General features: G+C 42.5%; 1 protein-coding gene across 13 annotated transcripts in view; it reads left to right on the forward strand.

Moving 5' to 3' along the window:
• Window positions 1-16,073, forward strand: part of Sipa1l1 (signal induced proliferation associated 1 like 1) — a 290,762-nt gene that overhangs the window by 172,225 nt on the left and 102,464 nt on the right. For all 13 annotated transcript variants that reach the window (XM_021653798.2, XM_021653855.2, XM_021653864.2 and 10 more), the window contains one exon: window positions 31-1,829. In XM_021653798.2, coding sequence (XP_021509473.1) covers window positions 332-1,829 — 1,498 coding nt within the window. In that variant the 5' untranslated portion in view covers window positions 31-331. The remainder of the gene's footprint in view (window positions 1-30; window positions 1,830-16,073) is intronic.

Below are 16,073 nucleotides of genomic sequence, written 5' to 3' on the forward strand. Positions count from 1 at the left end.
TGCTAATTCAGGTCGTCCTTCTTTCTTCAGGAGAAGCATGGGATTATGGCAACCACAGAACCTCAGTGATGCAAGTTCTGTTCAGTCTTTTCTGAAGGAAGCCTTCTGTTAGAGTGAAGCACAGGAACTGTTGTGGATTACAATGTGTGAAAGATCTGGATTTTCAGTGGTCTGAAAACACAGCATCATTTAACCTTTTAAATGAAAAGGCTTAAGATCTCAATGCTACTGCTGTATTTTTTGGAAGCCATTCTCTAAAGCAGAAGTGCAGATTTCAAACACAAACATGGCGATCCTTTCTGCAGGGATTTAAGTGATTGCTTTTTACATCATGACCAGCTTGAAGCGGTCGCAGACGGAAAGGCCTGTCACTGCTGACAGAGCCTCTGTTGTCAGCACAGACGGGACCCCCAAAGTTCACACTGATGACTTCTACATGCGTCGCTTCCGGTCTCAAAATGGCAGCTTAGGATCATCAGTCATGGCTGCAGTAGGGCCCCCACGAAGTGAAGGTCCTCACCATATAACCTCAACCCCCGGGGTCCCCAAGATGGGGGTTAGAGCAAGAATTGCAGATTGGCCCCCAAGAAAGGAAAATGTAAAAGAATCTAGCCGTTCAAGCCAGGAACTAGAAACCTCAAGTTGCCTTGAGAGCCTGTCTTCCAAAGGCAGTCCTGTGAGTCAGGGAAGTTCTGTTAGCCTCAACTCCAATGACTCAGCCATGCTCAAGAGCATACAGAACACCCTGAAGAACAAGACGGGGCCAGCGGAGAACATGGACTCCAGATTCCTCATGCCCGAAGCCTACCCCAGTTCCCCCAGGAAAGCCCTTCGCAGAATCCGGCAGCGCAGCAACAGTGATATCACCATAAGTGAACTTGATGTGGATAGCTTTGATGAATGTATCTCCCCCACCTACAAGTCGGGGCCGTCATTGCACAGGGAATACGGTAGCACATCTTCAATCGACAAGCAGGGAACATCCGGAGAAAGCTTCTTCGATTTGTTAAAGGGCTACAAAGATGACAGATCTGACCGAGGTCCTACTCCAACCAAACTCAGTGACTTTCTTATCACTGGTGGGGGCAAGGGTTCTGGTTTCTCCTTGGATGTGATCGATGGGCCCATCTCACAGAGAGAGAACCTCAGGCTTTTCAAGGAAAGGGAAAAACCACTCAAGCGACGCTCTAAGTCAGAAACTGGAGACTCCTCCATTTTTCGTAAATTACGCAATGCCAAAGGTGAAGAACTCGGGAAGTCATCAGACCTTGAAGACAACAGATCAGAAGACTCCGTGAGGCCCTGGACATGTCCAAAGTGCTTTGCTCACTATGATGTCCAGAGCATATTATTTGACTTGAATGAAGCCATTATGAATAGGCACAATGTGATTAAGAGGAGAAACACCACCACGGGAGCCTCAGCGGCTGCCGTGGCCTCCTTGGTCTCGGGACCTTTGTCTCACTCAGCCAGCTTCAGCTCTCCTATGGGAAGCACAGAGGACCTCAATTCCAAAGGAAGCCTTGGCATGGACCAAGGAGATGACAAAAGCAATGAGCTTGTCATGAGCTGTCCATATTTTCGGAATGAGATTGGTGGAGAAGGTGAGAGGAAGATCAGCCTGTCTAAGTCAAATTCTGGCTCCTTTAGTGGGTGTGAAAGTGCCTCCTTCGAGTCCACCCTGAGCACTCACTGCACGAATGCAGGAGTGGCGGTTCTGGAAGTGCCCAAGGAGAGCTTGGTGTTGCATCTAGACAGAGTGAAGCGGTACACCGTGGAGCACGTGGATCTCGGAGCTTACTATTATAGGAAGTTCTTCTACCAGAAAGGTGAGTAGCTGTTCCTTTTTTTTTTTTTGCTCTACTCATGGAAAAAAAAAATGACACTACTTTCCTGACACTTTTAGTGGTGTGACATGAGCTGTGCTTGTGAATTCTTTGTCTTGATGGTAAAATGTTTCAATGGCTCTTTGTTATGATTTATTTATTTGCATTTTGGAGGTATTTCTTTTTCCCCTTTGGATATGGAAATGTCTTAAAATTAAATATTAGGAATTTTTTAAAAGTTAAAATCTGATTTAGCGAGTGAAATTAAAGTGTTTTGTTGACTTGCTCTGATATATTTAGGGACAGATATGTAAAGTTGAAACTCTGTTAGATACAGCTTTTTTTTTTAACAAAACAATTTTAATGCTGTCTTCCAATTTTTAGCACTTTTCTTTGCCTCCTGAGTCTTTTTATCAAAGTTTTAATATATTTCTGCCCTTTCACAAGACCTGTAATAAAAACAAATTTCAGTATTTGATTAAAATCTCAGAGCCAATGAGTCTCAGGCAAGACTTGAGTGTAGGCCTTCAATTTGAGTAGAAAAGCTACTAAAGATGGAGATGTGCCTTTATTACTTAATGTGTTGTGCCTTCTCAGGTCTTGGAGGTGGTAGGCTCTGTGTGTGTGTGTGTCTGTGTGTGTGTCTGTGTGTCTGTGTGTCTGATATTGTACAGTCTTGTTTTTACTTTTAAGAAAAGCACAATGATTTTTTGAAAAACAATGTAAATAGACTATCAGTTTTCTAGTGTTTTTTGAACAGCATTAAAACTGAGGACTTTGTCATGCAGGCACTCAACTAGCAGCATGCTGGTTACCATATACTGTGGTCTCCTGGTAGATCAGCATCTCTACAGCTAGGTGAAGAGACTGCCTGGGAGGCTTCTTGCTTTGCACCTTCTCCAGTGAGGTTGTGATTACCTGCTACTGTTGCAGCGTTTGTTGCTTACATTTATTTTCCTTCTGGCTTTGTGAGATTGCTTACTCTAGAATCTCATGTGCTTAAAATTATTGGATGGTAGGCCATATTGCAGGTTTACTGGTAAAAGAATTGTGTCTCATCACTAAACACTCAGGTCTCTTATCCCTAAGTACCTGCAGCACGGCTTCTGGAATCAATAGAATGGAAATCCCAGCTTTATTTTTAAAATGATTTTTCTAGAGTTCAGGTTTTTAAAATGGTCTTTCTCTTGCGTGTGGGAGCAGAAAGTTTCTCAAACTAACTTTGTGTTTGGGGATGTCTGTTCTTTATAAAGATGGACACTGCTCTGTCCTCTGTAAGACTGGCATCCTTGGCCTCCGATCTTAGAGGTTGATAGGTTTTCTAGGTGCTCCTACCCACCAGTGAACATTGACTAAAATATAACTGATATTGCCAAATGTTTCTTTGGGGGTAAATTTCCTCTAACCAAGAACTCCTGCTATATATTGCCTCAGAATTTTTTCAAGCTTTCTTGAGGTGGTGTTCACGTGTCTCTGAGAAGCCACCTTGCTCCTCCTGTCATTGCCTGTAACTGAGTTTGACATACAAGTGAACATACTTTATTTGCGCATTAATATTTTTTTTCTCATTGTGCAATGTAATAATATCCCTCATGAACAGTTTTCAGCACTTGTGGACCATGGACTATGCTAAGTCTTTGATATGATAGTTTTTATTTCTAACTCTTAATACCCGTGAGGGACATGATTTGTTGCTAATCTTGTTTTCCAGAGGAGAGTACTGGGGCTTAGGCGATAGACTGTCATGGAGCTCCTTTGTGCTGTGAGGGAACAGCCATGTTCCCTCGTTTCTATTCTCCAAGATGAAAGGAGAGGGGAACCTCCTTTTAAGTATTTTTATCTTTCAAAGGTTTGGAATCAAAATGTGAATACCTAGAGTCTAAAGCAAGTCAACTTACTGGGTTCATAGACTCTCATAAACTCAAAAGACCCCATCTAGCATTTTGGTGGGTTAGAGCACAGGAAATACTCTGGTTCCAACCAGTATAAGTATCACTGATTAATTGGAAATACTTTAAAGCAGGGAATGGTTAAAATAAAATACCTGTCTGAGATATTTAAGACATAAATAGACATTGCTTCTTTTGGTCCAAGTGCATTTCTGACAATGATTCTGCTTTCAGTTCTGCCTTGTGTCACTGGTGTGAACTTGTAATGTCCTTTGTGCTGAATCTGCTTTGTAATTCCCTCTCAGCTGCCTGGTTGACACATCTGACCCTCAGCCTTCTTTGTGACTTACCTCTGGGTAGTCTTTCTAAAGCCCTCAGTTTCGTTTTCATAGAAACTGTATTAGTCTTTTATGTTCATCTAGTCAGCTTCAATAATTAAGCTGCATAATTAAAATAAGTCAGTTGGCCTCAGCAGCTCTAGGAAGATGCAGTGAATTTTGTTGCCAGCATGAAGCTCAGCTGGTGGGAGCAGAAAGCGTGTGTGGCATGAGGGACGGCCAGCTCATGCCACTGGCACCTGTCAGCCTGGTGCTGACAGTGAAAAGTGGCTAATCCAGGAGGCCAATCCAAGAAAAGTCATGGAGCCTGTGTTTGGGCTGCACACATTGGAAGTTTTTAGTTGTTGATAACATATTGATGATGTCTCACAAATGATGGCTGAGTAATAACAAGAAGCAGAAATCAAACTCCTCAAAAGCATACTATGTATGTAAAGTTAATATGACTGTGTAAATATAATTAAAAACAATTCTATTTTGTAATTTTTACATTAGCTTTGCATCAGTGAGATCTGCATACCGCTTACCTCTTTCCCTTAATCTCTTTGTGAAAGAGTGTAGTGCAGTGAAGAGGAGCTGGCCCCAGCAGCAAGGCTGTAGCACCCCGAGAATGGCTGTCACCTCACCCCCTTTAGGTCCTCTGTGCATTCAGCTGTTTAATGTGTCCTACACTCCACTGTAGCTGTCTCTGGGGAAATTAATAATTACCACTATTGTTATTTATTTTTATGTTATGGTAGATATAATCTATTATTAATGTTATTATTTTCTTTACTGAAGCCCAGCCCTCAGCCAGCATCATGTGTAATATTTGATCATCTTCAGCTGGTGAAGCTGTAATCACTTTGATATTGCATTATCTTTATAAACATCATCTTGTAGATGTGAACTTTAGAGCCTACTCTGACTCCAACATGAAAGCTGAGTTCACTGGATAAACGTGGACAAAGAGAGGAACCCCTCTCTTTGGATTAGGCACACAACATCCACACTCTTCCTTCTGCTCCTTCCTCTTGTTGTCTCTTGTTTTCACCCAGCATGAACTGGCAGTAATGATGTAGTTGACATATACTGTGTTTCTGTTTCATGTTTTTATGTGGTCTCCTCACTTAATGCTTTTTGGACACTGGCATGTGTCAAAAACCTGTCAATGGAACCTGTCAGTGGAAACAGTGTTCACTTGATGGTGCCATTCTCAGGGCAGTAGAGTAGCATTAGTTCAACTCCTAAGAATGTTTTCTTTGAGACCATTCATAGTTTTGTGTTCAGGTCACTACAATCAAAGTGCCAAGGAGACATACAAATGGCAAATGCGAGGCTGGAGAAACTGACCCCACTGTTTCCTGCAGCCAGCATGGCTTGGAGGAAACGGCTCCTTCCCAGTTGTTACCTGTGTTATGTGGCCCCATGGTGTGTTGCAGGTTTTCTTTGGGTATACAGTTCAGGTGTGTTTTCTGGAATTCCACTAATGGAAGAGAGGAGTGCATGGATTGCTTTGGTGGTAGTATTTATTGAGACAATGATTAAAAGTGTTAGTAGGAGAGACAGACGGATGGGGGGTTGGGGGGGTGTAGGTGTTAGGTGGGCATTGCTTGGTGTCAAGTTATAAAGGTGCTCTGATAAGGCACAGTCCCCTGTTGCTCAGTGGCCAGGAGAAACTGCCATTGTAGGTCAATGGATAGAAAACAAATAACTGAGAAATTTGATAACTCTAAGCCAGTGATTTTATTGTTCTTACCTTCTTCCTACAACATACACATGCACATGTACTCACACACGAACATGCGTTCACACATGTGCTTGCTCATGCACATACCCATGATAGTCACTTTGAGGAAACAATTTAGATTTCAATTGCTTCTGTAAAGACTGGTTGCCCAGTTCTCTCTTTCTATCTTGTAGTCAGCCGTCTTTAACAGCCACTCTTTAGAACATAGCACGTAGCTATGTATTGTTTTGTTATCAAAAACTTTTTTTTTAATGTCCCAGTCTATTAAATGAATATCATTCAGTCAGAAAGAAAGTGAAGCAAGAAAAGGATACCGAGAGCCAAAGGCCATACCAGCTTCGCAGCTTCCAGCTAACCTCCATAGTGGATGGCTAAAGGCACCCTGCTAAGGAATAGCTTACACTAAAACACATGTATTCCCCTAGATCCTGTAAGGATGTTTTTCTCTCAAGAGTTCTATGTGCACGCGTGTACTTTATGGGGAGGGCAGGTCCCCTGCTTATCTGATGCCCTTCATAAGGAGCTGTCCTTGCCCTGGCTCTGCCCTCTTTGCATGAAGCCTTTGTGCTTGCCAACAGCTGGTAGATGGTTGCTCTAGTTCTTTGTGTGGCGTGAGATCTTTCACTGTTTCTGAAGTTAGGAAGGACAGGTGTGCCTGCATGGCGCTGGCCAACGTGAGCAGGCCTCACGAGTTAAGGAAGGCGGGAGCCATGGATCCTGTTTCAGCAAATTAAGAATTCTAGTTATTGATTAGTCCCTAGTTCAGCATTTAAAGTCTGAGACGCAATTCTGTTTAGGCAGAAGCAAGCACCTTGAAGACCTCATCAAGAATGCCTTGGACCAGAAAGTAAGGAGAGCCCAAGAAACAAACCCATAGCCATGTGTATTCCTAAGTCTGCTTATGTGATTGAGAAAAGTCCTATGTATTGGATGCCTTACTGTTAAGGGTTCTTTCTCTATGCTTACTCTGTGTTTAATTTTCTGAGGTAGATTATTTCATTTTCAGGTATAGCCAACAAGACTGTGTTCCCAAGCATGCTGTGCTCTTAAACATAACAACTCACTTCACCTTTCCTATTCATCGAAGTTAGTTTTTGTTAAGATTGTGCTGGTTGATCAGCTCATTTGCAGATAGGTGTTAGAGTGTGTACTCCCTCACAGAAATGTGGGGCTTGAGTTTGTTAGTGAGAGTCTTACCTCAGTCCGCGTTTTGCTGACCTTTCATTTGTGGTTGCCCTTCATTGTTTTGCCCAAGCTAGTTTTGAGCTCTTGGGCTCAAGTGACTCTTTCGCCTCAACCTTCTAAGTAGCTGGCAATACAGACAGGTCCTCTGTACTCCACTGGCTGCCATCTTTATATCTGCTTAAGGCTTCTGGGCCACCACATACCCGGTAAAGTGTTAATAGGACTTTTTTTAGAAAGAGGCAACCTCTCCTTTCTTGGCTGTGAATTCCCAGCCTCTTGACACTCATTATTTATTGTCTGTCTTTTACCCACAGAGCATTTGGGCTCTTAGGGTGCCCAGGCTATCACAGATCAGAGATTATGGGGTGGAGGACTCACTCTCCTCCACATGCTTATAGATTAAGATGTACCATCAGAAGTCCCTGCCAGCTCAGACACTGGACCTTATCCAAAGCCATCCTTTTAGATCCACTCATATAAAAACACAATTGTTTAGCTATAAAACTGGAGGTGAAAACATTGCCCATTTCCTATGTAGAAAGTTCCATATGAGAAATTTATTTTAGAATTTGATGCCAGAAGTTCTTTTCTGACTCTGTATCAAATGCCCAACTTTTGATGGCAGGCATATTTGTCTACATATTTTGTTTAATGTATCTAACTTAGTATCTCAAGACCCATAACCAAATTTATTATTCACATATTCAACCTCCATATAACAAACACATTTGCTTCTGTATTCAACTTCTGTTTTCTTATTCTGCCTTATTAGTGTGGTCTTTCATATGCCCCACTCATCCGTGGCCTCAGAATCTTTCCAAAAGTTATATTGAATTGCATTGATTGTCTCTATCATATCCCTCTGTTTCCAGGCAGGCTTTCTCAGTTCTTGCTCAGTGTCTCAGCAGCTGTTTTCTGCCTGCACTGGTATGGCTTTGAGCTGTCCTCTCTGGCACTCTGCAGAAGTTGAGACTTACAGTGTTATTCCTCTCCTTCCGTAAATACCACCATTGTTGCAAGTCGGTGGTTACGAGCTCCCGTGACTTCATTGTTCTCAACCCCCAATCACTTTGGAAGGACACTAGAGTGTGTGGCAGTGGGTTATGTCTAACTTTCTTCATGCCCCGTTGGTAGCTGCAGGTCCTCCCTGTCTCTTGCTGAAATCCTAGACTTTTAGTCTTTCCAGCTATATGTCCTCCTCCCTGCTCAGAATCCAGCCTTTGGTAGGGCCCATCTTGCATTTAACCAGCCAGGTTATCTGATAAGCAGATGATGAGAAAGGTACAGATGGACTGGGGACCTGGTGATGGCACCTGTGGAGTATAGGAGGGAAAGGAAGCAGAGCATTGTGGAGAAACCCTTCAGCCCATGATGCAGCATAAGAGAAAAGGAGGCAGAAGTAGGCAAGGAGAGCTCCAGACAGGGTTTGTGTTAACAAACATCTTGTCCACTGTAATGGAGAGAGATGAATATCAGAAAAGTCCCCAGCAGGGGAGCAAGTGCCTGGCGATATTGCTTTCTGCCCCTCCCTATCTTCCATGCTTAGGTGCCAACTAAGGGCTGCGCTGGCAGAGTATGGCTCAGCTGCCTAACTGCTGCAGACCCCAAGGCCACAGACCCAGCATTTCGTGCAGGGCTGAACCAACTGTAAGTTCTTCCTAAAGAGAAATCAGTGGCTGTGCATTTAGAGGATGCTGAGCCTTCCATTCTACCTAGGAAAAGAACCACCTTAAAAAAAAAGGATGCAGACAAGAGCATGAATAGAACTGGGTGTGGCAACTCAAGCTTTCAGGGCCTTTTAAGTCAGCACGCAGAGGCAGAGGCCTGAGGATCTCTGTGAGCTCCAGGCCAGCCTGGTCTTCTGCACAGTGAATTCCTGGACAGCCAGGGCTGCACAGAGAGACTGTCATAAAAACAAAAACAAACAAAACAAGCCCTCCTTCAAAAAAAAAAAAAAAAAAACATAAATAGGCTCACTTGTTTTAGAAAATAGTATGGCAACACAGAAAATAAAGTTCATTTTCTAGTCATAGGACCACCCCAGACATTTTTGCACTGGTTTTAAGTATAGAAATAACCACATGTTCATTTATTTATTTACTCAGTTGTTCAGATAACATTTAGTAGCCATTTTGTGAGTTCTTCCGCTGCAGCCCTTAGGGCCTCCCCTAACACAGAAAAGCCTCAGCCAGGGCTAGCACTGAGAAAGTTGTGGCCACTCCAGGACGTGTCATTGTGGGGTATAGGGAGTGGGACAGTGCTAGAGGCAAGCCAACAATAGACTTCTGCCCTCATGGTATTTATTATATGTAGTTATTGTTATTATGATGAGTAAGAAACCTTTACACATTAATATTTATCATGAAAAACTTCCATCTCTAATGTCTTTGCCTCTTGTGCATGGGCTTTCATTTGAGTATACAGTAGGATGCTTGGATTTGCATTTATTTGTTTTATTAAAGATGGCTGTGGTGAATGATTGTGTGGTATGTGCACACACACACAAGCACATGTACCTATGTATGCTCGTACAGAGGTCAGAGGAGGACAGCAGGTGTCACTTTTGCCATGTTCCCTTAAGGCAAGGTCTCTTACTAAACCTGGGCCTTACCATTGGCTGGGCTGGCTGTCCAGCAAGTCCTAGTGACTCTGCTGTCTTGTTCCCATCGTGCTGGAGTTAGAGGCTCACACCACTGTCTACTGCCACCATACCCACCTCTTAATGTGCTGATATTTGAGTTGCTGTTCGCTTTGACTTAGTTCTGTATTCTGAACAAGGTACTGGCACACAGCTCCAGGCAGTCCTACCTAAGCAGCCTTTTCGCTGGGTTTTATTTTGAGCAGTTACATTTTTATTCTCAAGGAACTCATTTTTGTTTCTTGTGTTTTTCCTAATAGTGTTTCCTCATTGTTGTCCTTCTTGTGTTATGGTCTTCTCCCTAGTTTTTTGATATTATTTTTAGATCCTTTCTGAGCGTTTCCCTCTTGTGATCTGTGTCTCTGAAGTAGTGTATTCTCCTTTTCTTTAATTTTGATCTCTGTGGCCCTTCTGGTTACCTTGATCCAGTTGTGACAGAGATGCAGGTGTGAGATAAGCTGTGTGTCGGCATAGCCTCCCCTAACACAGAAAAGCTGAGGGCTACTCCTGGCAAAGGGCTGTGCCCACTCCACTAGGACATGTCGTTGTGGGGTGAAAGGGTAGCGAGCAGGCTAGAGAGAAGAAGCCTTCACTTGCAGCTGTGAGGGTGCCTCCTCCCTCCTCCCAGCCCCATACAGCAGCGTCCTCCCCGTCCCAGCGAATCCAGTCCCCCAAGCCTTGACGCCTCTCCAGGGCCCAGGCCCTTGCCCAGAGCTCATCCAGTCACCACAGCACTTTTGTTCCTGCAGGACACTTTGGGGTTGTCTTTAGCCACAACAATCTAAATGCGTCTCAGCAACCAGAGCCACAAACAGGTTAAGTTGCTTGGGGAATGTCCTGTACGTGAATGTTTGATGCTAATGAGTAGGTTGAGCTAAGGGACTTGAGTAGCATTGGGTACATTGACTGGGAGTCCCCTGTGTATGTGGCCTTGTACTGTTATTCCCCAGACACCCAGCAGTGTGTGAAGCTCCTTTTCTTCTCTCTTCAGGAAATGAGACCTCAAGTAGCCCTGTGTGGTTACAGTGGTTTTGTGGGAGTGAACCAACCACCAATTGATCTCTAGGGGCACAGGCACCCTCATTGAGCCTGATTCTCAGTATTGTGAACTGGCCTAGGCATGCAGATGGATTCTCTAAGTCTGAATTCTAGCATTTTCTTAGCTACTTTGAGCTGGTTTTGTTTTTGGTTTTTTTGTTTTTTTTCTTTTTTATTTATTTATTTTTATTCACTTTACAACCTGATCACAGACATTCTCTCATCCTCTTATCCTAAGAGAAGGAGAGTGCCCCCATGGGTACCAATCTACCCTGGTACAACTTCTTGTTTTTTAACACGTGCACAATATAGTTTTTAATAATAAGGAATCGTTTATTTGAACACTTTTATGTACCTGATATAATTGTCAAGACTACCCTGAAAGTAAAGGAGGCTCAGAGAGCCAAGAGAAAAGGAAATGGGCCCAAGGTCACTCACCCACAAACTTCCTACCGGAACATTCACCTCAAACCACTCCAAAGCACAAACACCACAATGTAATTTTTGAAAGACGTTTGTTTGCCGTAGCATGATGACAGCCAATAAGCACTCGTGATTCTGCTGTTCATTTCTTCTTTATTTAAGTAGTTTTTATATTTTTGCTGTTATCATTTTGGTGGAGTTTATTAAAATTGGTTTGGTGGGGTGTTTGTTTGTTTGTTTGTTTTTTAAGTAAGGACACTGTTAGGGCTTGCTTAAGCAAGTGGTGTTTTGTTTTGGTTGCTGGGTTGCTTGGTTGATGAATTGATATATTGATTTTGGTGGTTCTAGGCATTGAACCCAAAGACATTAGATTGCTAGGCAAGCATTCCAGCCACCTATATCTATATCTATATCTATATCTATATCTATATCTATATCTATATCTATATCTATATCTATCTATCCCTTCCCTCCCTCCCTTTCTCCCTTTCCCTTCTCCTTCCCTCCTTTCCAGACAAGATTTCATTATCTAAACCAACTAGTGATCCTCCAGTCCCATGTCCGCAGCTGTGGGGATCAGGAGCAGACCACCACATCCACTTCCCCATTTTCAGGAGTTACCTGTAGAGATGACTTGGAGCCTCAGAATCCTGGGCACTTCCTACATGTGGGCACCCACTCTTGAGCAACAGTAGCCACAGGCTTAGTGCAGGGCTCTGGGACAGAGCCCAGCCAGCCTTTCGCATGCACCCCCATTGGCTGTCTGACCTTTTAACTGTGGTGCCCAGTCCTGGATGATTAGTTCTCACGGAAATTCTGCTCTTCCAAGTAGAGTAAGCTTTTTGGGGATGAGGCAGAGATTCTCTTAAGTGGCGCGTCTCGAGAAGCTTCATTAAGCAGCTGCCTTTTTCTTATCTCCACTTCTGTAACTTAGCTTTCCTCTTAAAAGCCGTTTCCCATCCTCATCTCTATTGCTGTTATTTACAGTATTTAGTTCTCTAGCTTTATCTTCTCCAGTGTTAATATTCATAGTAAGAAAACAAAACATAGGAACCAATTGAACCCAATAGGCAGAAATGAACAGCTTCAGAGAAACCCATGCTGTACTCAGGTGCCTTCCTAGTTTTATTCAGATTCTCTGCTGAATGAAAACATTGAAGGTCAAAGTTCATAGGGATAACAGTAATGACAGTGACATAGCTAGGAACCAAGTGTTCTGTGTAACAAAATAATAGTGTGCAATATGAGCGAGGGTGAGATGATTGCTCTTTGGGCTTGTGCAGTGGCCCCTGACCCCTTGCCTCCTAATGCAGAGTAGAACTTGTCTCATCCACTTACTGCTGGTGTTTGAAGCTCCCCAACTCACCACCATGTCACTTACTGTTTTTTCTAGAGAAAATGAGGAGTTTCGACTTTCTGTGTAGTCGGTTGGGGGTAACTCTAAGATTAGAATGTTAATATTTTTGTGGCTGTGAGTCGAATGGCCATGCTGGTTCCTGAAATGTTTGGTGTTGATCCACACTTCTGTCACCAGTGCGAGTATGCCTTTTACTAAGGGTTTCTTTGTGTTGTTTTGTTGTTTCGTCTCGGAAGTTGTTTCCTACTGGGTTAGGCAGAAGGTTTATTTTATTTTTTTCAGTTTATCTGTTTTATTTGGTTTGTCATAACTTGTGCTTTTTACTGTTTATTTTCTCTACTTAAAACTTTAAATTGATGCTTTTGTCAAAGACCAGCTTCTACACCCACCACAAGGTAAACTGAGTCAGGGTATAGATCAACCGCTGGCTGATCACCCTACAGACTTTCTCTGAGGATAACTTTCCAGGCCGGAACTGATTGTTACCGACTGTGGCTTCCGCTGATAGAGCTGTTGGCTCTTAGTGTGGGCTTCTACTGGTGGTGCCAAGCATCTAAAAGGGAAAAGAAAGAAGGAGAGAAAAAGAACACACACACACACACTTACACTTGATGATGAAGTGAGGCTCCAGCAGGTAGGTTTCAACAAGCTTCTTCAAGCTTCTCTTACTTTACACACACACACACATGCCTACATACATACACACACACATTCACACATTGATTGGGTGAAGGGAGCAACCTTCAGAGAGCAAGTTCCAACTCAACCTGCTATTGTACATATACACATAAATACATAAACATATATATACACATTTGGTGGATGGAACAAACTTAGAGTGAGTTCCAACAACATTTATTTTTCCCATGGCTTATATATCCCAGCAAGATCATTCAAGCAGTACAAAAATCACCATTTGGTTACATTTTGTTTTCTTTAAGTGACTGCTTACAAATATATGTAAGAAAAACATGTTCCCCAATACCCTCACATGATCAAATGTTTTACATATTGTGGGTGAAAAATATGAAAAACAAATTATTCCCAAGAACCCACATACATTTGTAACTAAGCAACTTGTTATAGATTAACAAAGTGTGAGCAGGCAAGGTAATTTCTCAGCCAGCTTTTTCTTTGCCGGCAGGCTGCAATTTGCAGTTACAAAGAAAGAATCAATTATTTTTAAAAGTAATCTTATAAAAATCTTAAAGATTCATAAACCTAAATTTTTATATTAAAAACAACCAGCCATTTCTTCTTTAAATCCTCAGAGTGAACATCTGCCATTAATAATTTTTATTAAATCATATCAGGAAGCCGAGGGCAAAAATTAATCACTAGAAATCAATCACCTTAAAGTCCAACTTCAGTGAGAGAGTCACGTCAGCTAGTGCTATTTGGGGTATTGTTCTTGCTCACCAATCTTAAAAAGTCCCCAGCTTTACTATTAAGATATTAAGAGTGTACTTTTCTTAACTTCAAATTGTTCTCTAAGATTTTTTACATCAGAGCCAGACATCTTCACCTAACTTTGCTAAACAATTTATTTTTCCAAATTCTTTCCAAGGGTGGTTGTCCTAGCTAACAATCTGCATCTCTAAGTCCCTTTTTCCAGGGTGGTGGTAGACATTAATCTGCCCCAGCAGCAATGCCTGAAAGAGATCAGGTATCATTATTGTGAGTGCCAGTGACACTGCCCAGTGAGGGGCTGGACGTCCCCTTAGAGTTTCCATACAACTCATATGTTATGAGGGATGTGGTGACCACAGGGCAACAAGCAGAGCTATGCTCCATAACAGCATGATGTCCTCAGGACTCATAGTCCTTGGGGTTATGCCTCTCCAGGACACAGCCATCATGGTTTTACTAACCAGTGGACCGCATACCATGAGTTCTAGAGCTGTTTTGCTGTTCCTCCTGCATGGCCCTCAACATATTTACATGTAAATATTTAATACACAAATTATAATTTTATAAATTATTGAGTAAAAATAAGGTCTATCTTAATTAATTGTTCATAATTTACTCAGTCTAAGGTACAATGTCTCCAAGAAACTGTATAATTGAAATACTAACTCACAGACAACAATTATGAAAGCCAGTATGAGCCATTCAGAAACTGCTGGTTGAAGGCTGTAATTTTCGAGGCTCAACTTTCTTTTTGTCCTTTATAATTTAAACACCAGGCACAGCTTTTTGACCACACATGACTTATAAGCAGGTAAAGTATCTGCATTTGACACAGTTACTGGAGTTTTCAGCCATTCACTTTTCTTCTCTTTAAGAATGTCAAACAGTCGTTATAATTGTAAACATATTGACCATAAATAAATCTCTTTCTATGGAATATCCCAGAAACAGAATTCCTGAGTGTTCTGTGTACTGTCTTGTTAGACTTCATAACCTACAAGAAGAATTTAGTGGCTCTGGGCATAGCTGTAAGTAATGTATCTATTGCTAAGTTTGGTTCCCTAGAAACCATGGAAAGCATCAGTGGATGTGGAGGCCCACCTGAACCCCAGTCCACAGAGGTGAAGACAGGGAACCCCACAGCAGGCTGGGTAGCTATACAGCTGAATAGCCAGCGCTTGGTGCCACAGAAGACCCTGCCTCGATATGTAAGATCAGTGAGACACCTTGGAAGATGCTCAGTATCAACTTGTGCCTCCATATGCACACACATACATGAGCATGTGTCCACATATATGTGAGCATACTTCCACACATGTACACACCACATGAATACAAAAAAACTGAACGAACTCTTTAAGATAACTATGTTAGAACGTTCATTATGAGCAGTGAAGGTTGGGAGGAGACAGCATTAGGAGATGGCACCAGCATGTCTTTCAACAAAGAAAGCCTTTGCACATCAGGTAGTAAAAAAGAGCATCCTATCTGATTAAATAGCAGGTCGCTCTGGCCACCAAATCGTGTTTAACTATTTGTTGCTCATAAAGTTTAGAGACTTCTGGGAATACAGTGTGGTTATAACTGCTAAGAAAATTAGCTTTAATGTCGTTAGTGGATATGCCTGATTTGGTGCTTCAGTTTAGTGCTTGTGACTGTCCTGACATCCGGGCTGCCATACCTGTAAAAAGGAAAGAACTAGCCTTATTCTCGGGGCTGATGTGAGTGTTTTGACGGAGTACTTTACTTTGGTGCATTGCACTGTTGTAGTCTGAGGACTGGCGCGTGGGGCTCTGCGTGTCACTGCGCTGACTTTACGCTATTACTGTGTTTGGTGAGGCAGTAATACAAGAAGAATTTAGTGGCTCTGGGCATAGCTGTAAGTAAAGGCTGCCCTGCTAGGTCATCTGCCAGCATCGTTCCGCTCTGGCCTGCAGCTCCCCACCCTCCCTTTCTTCTTCCTGTCAAGAAGAAAGGACAAGCCAACTTGTGGGTATGACTGGAAAAGCTCCCTGTCTGTTGTATCCAAGAATGGAGGTAGATAGCTGGTAGAAAGGAATAATTTTTAATTATTTTCATTTATGCATCCTGGAGCAGAGGCTGGGATGCCCAAAGACAGATGCTGAAATGGATGGACAGAACCAGGTCTGGCCAGAGGACTAGACTGGCCATGTAAAACCTGACGCATTTGTCTTGAGATCAAAATCTAAAAACTAAAATTCAATTTGTGGTGAATATAA

Source organism: Meriones unguiculatus, chromosome 7 (genome assembly GCF_030254825.1).
Source record: "Meriones unguiculatus strain TT.TT164.6M chromosome 7, Bangor_MerUng_6.1, whole genome shotgun sequence".
NCBI classification, from domain to species: domain Eukaryota; kingdom Metazoa; phylum Chordata; class Mammalia; order Rodentia; family Muridae; genus Meriones; species Meriones unguiculatus.